General features: G+C 38.9%; 2 protein-coding genes across 3 annotated transcripts; one reads left to right on the top strand and one right to left on the bottom strand.

The window, feature by feature from the left end:
• Positions 1–1,009: 1,009 nt before the first annotated feature.
• LOC126782978 (uncharacterized) lies at positions 1,010–1,993 on the bottom strand. Of its 2 annotated transcripts, none has more exons than XM_050508351.1 (3): positions 1,565–1,993; positions 1,358–1,479; positions 1,010–1,259 (listed from the first exon to the last, which is right to left on the bottom strand). In XM_050508351.1, exons 1-2 carry the CDS (start codon positions 1,961–1,963, stop codon positions 1,429–1,431), a joined length of 450 nt encoding a protein of 149 aa, XP_050364308.1. In that variant the 5' UTR covers positions 1,964–1,993; the 3' UTR covers positions 1,010–1,259; positions 1,358–1,428. The 2 variants fall into 2 exon arrangements, with proteins under 2 accessions (XP_050364308.1, XP_050364307.1); XM_050508350.1 differs by having other exon boundaries at positions 1,365–1,479.
• Positions 1,994–8,506: 6,513 nt separating this feature from the next.
• LOC126782980 (auxin-responsive protein SAUR21-like) lies at positions 8,507–8,812 on the top strand. Its single transcript, XM_050508354.1, has one exon. The coding sequence runs from the start codon at positions 8,507–8,509 to the stop codon at positions 8,810–8,812; it is 306 nt and encodes a 101-aa protein (XP_050364311.1).
• The last annotated feature ends 1,238 nt before the right edge of the window (positions 8,813–10,050 follow it).

Genomic DNA, 10,050 nt, shown 5'->3' with positions numbered 1-10,050 from the left:
AATTCATCCTTCACCATTCCAAGAAATCCTAAAACCGATTCCATCATTCCCCACCTATCAATAGCCTTCAAACACGCTTGTGAAGAAGGTTTCATCCATAGAAGTCTCGGCTACACTTGTGGATTGCTTGACTTATAAAGTGTAACCATGATTCACTCTTGTTTAATTTCGGTTTTGGTTTTATTCTTGTTCTTGGATGAAGCTTGCGATTTGTGTTGTGCAATCTTGTATCAATTTTGTCTAGGAAATAGCTACTTGATTCAATTTATATAGAGGATTCGAAAATTATGTTTTGGTTTTATGAATTTCTGTTTTTGGTTTCTGCCGAACCTAGCTATGATCAATTTTCGATTTCTAAGTGTTATGACTATGCTTGTAGCATGATATTTAGGTTGTTGGATTAAAGACTTATGCTAAGAACATGTTTATTCTTGTTTATGTGAGTTTCGAATTGCATGGTTGTTGGTTAAGTAGGTGACATACTTGATGAATTCAATGTGCATGGCTTTGGGATTACATGATTAAGATGAACATGTTAGAATTTCGATTATGGCTGCTTGGTTTTGATCGAATGTATTAAGTGTCTATGTGTTTAGGTTACTGCTTAGAACCCTAAATGCATGATCCATTCATGGTTGCTCAATATATGTCTCGGCATGATTCAATAAGAAGTTGTAGAACTTATTTCGATTCCCTTTATGTGAATTGTTTTGGTGATTGTTTATGTGTTGGTTGGTTGATCACATGTATATATTAGTTTAGGTTTTATTTACTGTTTTTATGATTCAATCCAAAATCTATATCAAACCTTAAACCCTTTATGAATTCGTGTAAGTGTTATGATCCTAAGCCATGGCTGGATCCCCGGTTTGTGAACGATACCCTCTTGCTTTATACTACTTTGATGTGTTCAGGGTTAAATATTGATGTCGAGTAATCGAGCAATCATCACATATGATAAGCATCCTCATAAAAACGTAAAGCTGCCACCCAATCTCTTCTAAATTCCGCAAATACAGCAACCTTAAAAAAAACTCACCAAATTGATACACAACATGAACATTACAAACACACATTACAAATACTCTGAAATAAAAAACCTTGAAATCAATTCAGCGAAATGCTGGAAACTCACTTTGAAGGAATATCGAATGTTCAAGTCAGTAGGACTAGAACTCTTCCTCTCAGTGCGAGCTTTAATCCTCCTTCCTTCATCTCTGTAATACGTGCCGGCTAGCTCAGCAAATACACTTCCCAATCTACACAACACCCTCAATTCTATGTAAAATCTCGACGAAAATATAAACCCAAACTAAACTAAACAAACAAGATTCTAAAAACAAGAGCATAATCATACATTGTACCTAAACAGAGATTGCTTAATCTGAGACTCTTCATCTGTGCAAAATGTGACAAGATACTAGGCATCTACTTTAGCTCGTTTTCGAACCGCAACCATTTGATCCGCTGAGAATTCATCTGCAATATCAAAATTGAACCAAATCAACAGTTAAAATTGCAATCTCAACTAATTAAAATGGAAGATATTGGGCTTCATACGAACCAGTGAGCTGGAGTGGACGACGACGATAACCAATTTGGTGATGCGGGTGCAGATGAGCCCCTTGAGATTGTTGAGTTCGGAGCAGAGCTCGAGCCACTGGGCTGGGTCGCCGGAGACGCTATCCGAGGAGATGAGGGCGGCAACGACGGTAAGGACTTTGGTGTGGTGCTTGAGAGGCCAATCACGCTTTATGATTCCGGCGGGAGGAGAGTCGGAGGGGCTGGGCTTTGGGGGAGGTAAGAGGAGAGAGACCTTGGAGAGGTATGGCAAGGCTAAAGTGTTGAACGCAGGGTCGAGAAAGTGGAGGTGTGTGGAGATGGAGGCGTGGAGCTCCGGTCGTCCGATGACGGAGACCAGACTCACCGGCGAACTACGTATTTCTTCTGGATAGTCTTCCATCTTCTTCTTCTTCTTCTCAAAAACTCAGATTTGCCGATTCCCCGTATAAGGGTAGGAACCTGTATTAGGAAAAACTCATTTAACTATAGTGTTAAGCGCTATAGTTGCAATACGCGCTTCTGCTTCTAAAAATATGTCTCATTATTTAGCCCGCGGACCCAAAAAACTCGCGGAGGCCCGTAAGCTCGACGGACTTTTACCCGGCCCGGCCCGCGAGAAAGCCCGTCAAAGCCCGCTTTCGTGGGTAGAGGGCCGGGCTTAAATTAGAGGTGTGAAACCCGGCCCGCCAAAAGCCTACAAGGCCCGTGAGGCCCGGCCCGTAAAAGCCCGCCAAATAATGAAATATTATACATACATATTTTATTAGGTTTAAAATAAAACTATTACATTATGAAGCAACTATATTAAGGAAACTTCTTGGGATCAATCGACACCAGTAGATATGATCGGTATATATATTTAGTAACCCTGTAAAAATTTCCTCCAATTTGGAACTCGTTTGACCGTCGGAATTTCCGGTAAACCGAAAACAACACTAATATGTCATAAAGGAAGACCCATTACCAAAAATGCGAACACCAAAAGTCGTTTGCATATCTGAAATCACCTAATTTTTGTCACCGATTGTGTGTGGTCGCACCAAGGAAACCAATTTAGCAAAGCCCCGGTCAAAGAAGATTTTAATATGTCAAAACGCCTTTTTCTTTGTTAACCGTAGGTACGGACGGTCAAACAATATCCAAAACGGACGAAATTTTTACGGGTTCCCTAAATATATATACCGATCACATCTACTGGTGTCGATTGACCATATTTCGAACTAGTTATTAATCGCCGAAGCGTCAACTAATGTATCATACCCTTTATATTAGGTTTATATTAAAACAAACACATTATGAAGCGACTATATGAAAGAAACTTGTCGGGATTGATCGACACCAGCCGATGTGATTGGTATATATATTTAGTGACCCTGTAAAAATGTCATCCAATTCGGACTTCGTTTGACCGTCGAAATTTTTGGTCAATCGAAAACACCACTATTATGCCCTAAGGGATGACCTATTACAAATATGTGAATGCTGAAAGCCGTTTGCATATATGAAATCACGTAATTTTTGTTACCAATCGTGCGCGGTCGAACTGAATAAATCTATTTGGCAAAGCTCTGCTCAATGAGGTTTAAATATGTCAAAACGCATCTTTTTTAGTTGACCGTTGGTACGAACTGTCAAACCATTTCCAAAACGGACGAAATTTTTACAGGTTCCCTAAATATATATACTGATCACATCTAGTGGTGTCGATCGACCATATTTTGAATTTGAGTTGTCGATCGCCGAAGTGTCCACTAATGTATTATAACCTTATATTAGGTTTATAATAAAACTATCACATTATGAAGCAACTATATGAAGGAAACTTCTCGGAATCGATCGACACCATCCGATGTGATCAATATATATATTTAATGATCGTTTTAAAATTTCATGCAATTCGGACCTCGTTTAACCGGCGGAATTTCCGGTAAATCAAAAACAACACTAATATGCCCTAAGGGGGGACCAATTACCAAGATGCGAATGTGGAAATTTGTTTACATATTTGAAATCACCTAATTTTTGTTACCTATCGTGCGCGGTCGAACTGAAGAAATCTATTTGGCAAAACCCCGGTCAATGAGGTTTAAATATGTCAAAACGCCTCTTTTTTAGTTGATCGTTGGTACGAACGGTCAAACCATGTCCAAAACGGACGAAATTTTTACATGTTCCCTAAATATATATACCGATCACATCTACTGGTGTCGATCGACTATATTTTGAATTTGAGTTGTCGATCGCCGAAGTGTTCACTAATATATTATAACCTTATATTAGGTTTATAATAAAATTATCACATTATGAAGCGACTATATGAAGGAAACTTCTCGGAATCGATCGACACCATCCGATGTGATCAATATATATATTTAATGATCATTTTAAAATTTCATGCAATTCGGACCTCATTTAACCGTCAGAATTTCCGATAAACCAAAAACAACACTAATATGCCCTAAGGGATGACCAATTACCAAGATGCGAATGTGGAAATTTGTTTACATATTTGAAATCACCTAATTTTTGTACCTATCGTACGTGGTCGAACTGAAGAAATCTATTTGGCAAAGCCCCGGTCAATGAGATTTTATTATGTGAAAACGCCACTTTTTTTTGTTGACCGAAAATTCCGACGGTTAAACGAGGTCCGAATTAGATGAAATTTTTACACGGTCCCTAAATATATATATCGATCACATCTATTGGTGTCGATCGACAATATTTCGAAACTAGAATTTATTTGTGACTTTTGTTTTAGAATGTTTTCTAACAATTCTTTTGTTGTTTTAAACCCTTAAATTAGAGTATTATATTATTTTTCTAATACAAGCCCGTAAGGCCCGGCCCGTAAAAGCCCGCAAGGCCCGGCCCGCAAGGCCCGCCTTAGGTGGGCGGGATTAGATCTTCGTATTTTTGAAAATACCCGGCCCGGCCCGTCCCGCCACTTATTTAAATTTATTGGCATATATATATGGCAGAAACGCAATAACCTCATCTTCAAAAAAAAAAATGCTTCCCATGCGGCTGTTAATCTACTGAGTAATATTCATCATCCTCGGTCCTCCCTTCAAAACCTTCCTATTGAAGTTACAACGCACGTGACTTAGGCACTATGCGCACGTGCACTTTGGTTCATGAAATCCGTTTTTTTTTTTGACAGATTATATGCTAGCAGCATTGTGACTAGAGGGGGTGACCGGCAAATTGAAGTTATGGACGTGGTTGAATCTGTGTTTGGGACACATGCAGATTTGGTATGAAAATTCAGGATCAGAGGATTTATTTTCATCATATTGGATATAGCAAAAGAAAGATTCACAACTATTTATATATAGCTGCTACCAAAATGTTTCTGAAATGCCATCCGATCCTGAATTCCTGATTGACGTCAAGAATTTGGAGAAGCCAATAGTCGTAGGCACATTGGGATCTCGAGCATATAGGTACGGTGTACGTAGTGTCTACTGTTGCAGATCAATATATTAGCTAGTAATGGAGGGTGTCTTGCCTTGTATATGTGGGTATACATTTACCTTGACATTTTGTTAAAAATGGTTTCTATGTTTAAAACTTGGACCATTTCTATACGACAATAACAGAAGAAGCATCAATGTAATTTTACCACGAGCGGCCTGAAAATTCTGAATACGAGACTGCTATAGATTTCAAACCTCCTCTCATCCTTAGTGATGAGTGCTTGAGTAGCCTCTGTACTTTCCAGTAGTATTCCTCAAGTGAAGTTAAACAATTCAGGTAGCAGATGTGCAATAATGTGAAAACTCGATCGTACGTACGTACAAATTATCACGCCATTTTCAGGCAATAATATCAAAACTTTGTATAAACTTTTACAAAGAATGAACCTCAACTCACATCGGGCAATGAATTGAATAAATTGATTCATGCTTAATGTCATAACCCCATTTTTCTCCCCATTTCTCCGCACCCGCGCCTTGAGAGGCGAAAATTTCCGACCGACCCGACCCAGATAGCTTCGTCCCCTCCTTGTGCACCTCCCTGTGGTGGTGGATCATGGAGTAGGAGGCCGGTTTCCACGCATCGAAACCCGAAAGTCGACCCAAATACCCATCGGTGACCCGGTTGTCTTCTTCAATTTTCCGGCGATCTTCGGCGAGTTTAGGCTTCACCACCGGTCTCAAACTCCTTGCCTCAACATCGTCAACAACCCCTGCAAAGGTTTTGAGCTAAATCGAAAGGTAAGAACTCGAATCAAGAAATTTCAATTCTAGGGTTCATGATTTGAGATTTTTCGGAAATTCCAAAATTGGAGGTTTTAAGCTTTGATTTAGACTTTGTTGTGAACTAGGAAATTGTTAGGAATCTCATTTAGATTGTGGTGGTGAAATTTGGTGGTCATTGGTGGCGGTCGGTGAACAGTGGCGCCGCATTAATAGTACTGTGAACAGTTTTTTAGTAAACAGTGACTGTGAACGGTGTTTGGTAAAACAGTAACCGTGAACAGTGTTTTGGTAAACCAGTAACTGTGAACAGTGGCTCGCATGAATAGTAATGTGAACAGTATTATGTGAACAGTTTTTTAGTAAACAGTGACTGTGAATGGTGTTTGGTAAAACAGTAACCGTGAACAGTGTTTTGGGAAACCAGTAACTGTGAACAGTATTTTAGTAAAATAGTACATTGGAACAGTGATTAGTAAAACAATAAAACATGAACAGTGTTATGTGAACAATGTTTTATAAACAACATTTAGTTGTACTGAAAATCGTCACCTTATATTTTACGTATCATTTTCTAAGCATTTATCATGCTATTAGGTGACTGACGAAACGAGTGAGGAAATTATTCTCAGTGTAGTGGAAGTTGCACGCAAGAAAGAAGGTGAGTAAAAATCTCACAGTGACAAATCTACCCTTGCGGAGATTCATGTTTACGCTTAATTATAAAAAATGAACTATGATATGTATATGATATAGTGGATTGTGTATGTGTATAATTGGTAAAATAGGTACATATATATATAGTTTGCTATATTATATACTGTCATAATTTTCGTTTGCGAATGAGTTCATTTTAGTGTTGATATTTATTTATTTGAGCATGTCGATTTGATTTGTACAATATCATGTGATGATTATTGTACGTGGTTTTAACATTGAGTTTTGTTAAAACGTTTTCTGTCTTCAGACGTGTTTTTCTGTCTTCAGACGTGTGTTATGTCTTCGGACGTGTTATGTCTTTTCACGTGTTTTTCTGTCTTCAGACGTGTGTTATGTCTTCGGACGTGTTAACTGTCTTCAGACGTGTTTTTCTATCTTCGGACGTGTGTTATGTGTTCAGACGTGTTTTTCTGTCTTCGGACCAGTCTTCGAACGTGTTGGCATGTCGGAACCTAGCTTTGGCCGGGCGACAGTTACGATACAGTTAGAGCTCCAGTATGTCTGCCGGTGTACTGCATGAGGGGTAACCGATGGGTTATCAGCTTATGAGTACCTATATTTTTGGGATTTTTGGGTGACAGATGGGTTGCCCAATGCCCGGCGGTGTACTGCATGAGGGGTAACGAATGAGTACCTGGGTCTCATGAGTACCCGTATTATAAATGTAATTAGGTAAATATATGGGTTGCCTGATTTCTCATGAGCAGTTATATTTTCAGATATTTTTGGACAACCAGATGGGCCGTCCAATGACTCATGAGTACATTTATAATTAAATGTTTTCAATATTTTTTCTTTTGGATATTGGGTAGCGAGAGCTTGCCCAATGTCTGACGGCGTACTTCATGAGGGGTAACAGAGGTGTACCAGCGCTCATGAGTACCCGCATTATAAATGTATTTGGGTAAACGTAGGGGTTGCCCTATTTCTCATGAGCACTTATATTTTCAGATATTATTGGACAACCAGATGGGCCGTCTAATGACTCATGAGTACATTTATAATTATATGTTTTCAGGATGTTTATTTTGTATTTATACACGAGTTGTATTGTTGTTTTACTCATACGAGCTGCAAAGCTTACCGGGTTTGTGTTTACAATCCCGGTGCACCTATTCGATGGTGTAGGGGATAGTTCTGCACGTGTGGATTAGCAGAATTGATGGACTACTCTGAAGACGTCGAAGATTTCTTTCTACTGTTAGTGGTGAGGATTTAGTAAATTTTACATTTCCATGTGGACTCAGTTTTGATACACTGTTATGATAAGATGATTTCAATATATTTGAGATTGTTTTTGAGTTTTTATGGCTTCGAATTCGAATTTTTATCATTCGAAATTCGGGGTCGTGACACTTAATGTCACAGATTATCCTACTTGCTAGCTTGATATTTCAAAACTAAGGGTACCTTATGAAATTTCTGGGTACGTACAGTAGTACTAGCTTGATATTTTGGAAATGCATGGCACATTATGATTATGCTGGGACTCAATTTGATCCATACACACACAATGTCCACAAGTTGTTGTCAACTAATTATGGACATATATGTCTATGGCTTTCCGGTCTTCAAGGCCAGCCACTGAAACAAATCAAACCAACAGCCAGCAGTTTTAGTTTTCCTCACTTTGTATGCTTAGTGGACACAAATAATGGCTGGGGGATAACAATCCCTAACAAATCCACATTAAGGTCTCTATCTACCACCAATATTTTGGGACGATTAAGAAGACATAGCCATGTGACCTACCAAACACTTATGTCAAACCCTTCCCTACCCAATTGCCTCACCTCTGTCCCGAGTCTGCCCCCCATAGATTTTTCATATTTCTACATGGCTTTGCTTCTTCTATTTATACTCAGTATCCCCAGAACAAATGCATACCAAGCTAAGCCCTCATATTCTCTACAACTCGATCTTCCTCCCCAACCTAGCTAGCTCGCTCTTCTAGTTCGACTGACATCTATAGTACTTAAGTATACTGCTAGATAGCGAGTACGTATTCGTAAGCATATATAATGGCTATTCGAGTACCGGGAATCATGCATGCTAAGCAGATTTTGCGCCAGTCAAGCTTGAAAGCTAACAAAGCGAGTTCAACGTCTTCTGCCGGAGTTCCAAAAGGGTACCTTGCAGTGTACGTTGGAGAGAACGAAAGGAAGCGATTTGTGGTTCCGATATCGTTTTTGAGTCAGCCTTTGTTTCAAGAGCTGCTAAGTAAGGCGGAGGAGGAATTTGGATATAACTATCCGATGGGGGGACTCACCATTCCTTGCAGAGAAGATATCTTCGTAGACCTCACTTCTCGACTGAATGGATTGTGATAACAGCATCCGTTAATTACCCTAATTAATGATTTTTGTAAACTGATCGATTGAACTTGTAAATTGTTTTTGTTTCCTTCGCTTCCTAAATCAGCTGAAGGAAATTTGCTAACCATCCAAAATTTAAAGTTGCATGATGAATTTTTCATAACTTTTTTGTTTCATCTATTTTTCAAATCGATGAAATAACTACCAGAACTTTTCTCTTAATATTTTAGAAGTTATGGTTCAATGTGCGTCAGCCATCGTCACGTTCTTGTCTCCATTAATAGTCGTCATGGTAGAAATGCTTGCGGAATGAAGCTGTTATACATACATGGTGACAGCTTCTTACGAAAAGACGTAGCTTATTACGTACCCAAATCGACAAGTCCAAGGAAAAACACAATAGCTAGTCTAATTAATGGAAGAAAACACTAGCCATTTCAATAGCGTGCATGTCAAAGACGTCAAGTCCAGAAAAATACGCTTTCTATCGACGGAATCGTAATATGCATGGAATTAAACAGGTTAATGATTTTCGGGGGGAAATGCTTGTTCCCAACTCCCAAGTAATCGGGTGTTCAATAATGAATTCCGTCCTAATGAAACACTTCTCAGTTCCTCTAGCTAGCTAGGCTAATGAATTTACCGATTGAGTATTAGAACTTGCCTTCCTAGCTAGTTCCTACCATTCCTCGTTGATCCCTAAGGAAACACCGCAAATTTATTTCATTTCTATCATTCTCACAAGCATGCAACTAAGGTTACAAGAAACACTTCCAGCTCAGAAGAAGTTATCGAACTAAGACCATTTAGACTTCAGAAGAGAAGTCGTTCGTGACACAAAAAAATAAGCCAACTCGGACCCGACTCAGAGAAAATAGAAGGGGAAGAAATTAAGAGAAATAGCTGCCTTAGCTAATCTATGACGTCTCTATGAACCACGGAGTTGTCTTGCCGTGTCCCAATCAAGCTGAATACTGAAAGTCAGATTTTGCAACTAAAAAAAGACTATACATTCTTTTTTTTTTCTTGATTGAAAGACTATACATTCTTCTCTATTTTAAGGGAAAAATTAGTATCATTATGTCAGATGCATCTCCAAATATAATCAGAAATTTGTGATTATCAAGTGTCGACATTGGACACTCTTGCTGGCCATCCTTGGCATATTTGAAAACTGTAGGACACTTATGTTTGTGAACCAAATCTTTATCTTCAGTTGAGCACTTCCAACTGTACGCACTTCCAATCTT

This window comes from Argentina anserina, chromosome 2 (genome assembly GCF_933775445.1).
Source record: "Argentina anserina chromosome 2, drPotAnse1.1, whole genome shotgun sequence".
In the NCBI taxonomy this organism is placed as follows: domain Eukaryota; kingdom Viridiplantae; phylum Streptophyta; class Magnoliopsida; order Rosales; family Rosaceae; genus Argentina; species Argentina anserina.
The sequence above is the reverse complement of the archived record's forward strand: the minus strand, read 5'-3'. Positions and strand labels throughout refer to the sequence as shown.

Coding starts and splice junctions, on each gene's coding strand:
- LOC126782978 (XM_050508351.1), bottom strand. CDS start 1,963: ATGGAAGACTATCCAGAAGAAATACGTAGTTCGCCGGTGAGTCTGGTC. Junction 1,480..1,564: donor TCGTCCACTCCAGCTCACTG/GTTCGTATGAAG, acceptor TTGATATTGCAG/ATGAATTCTCAGCGGATCAA.
- LOC126782980 (XM_050508354.1), top strand. CDS start 8,507: ATGGCTATTCGAGTACCGGGAATCATGCATGCTAAGCAGATTTTGCGC.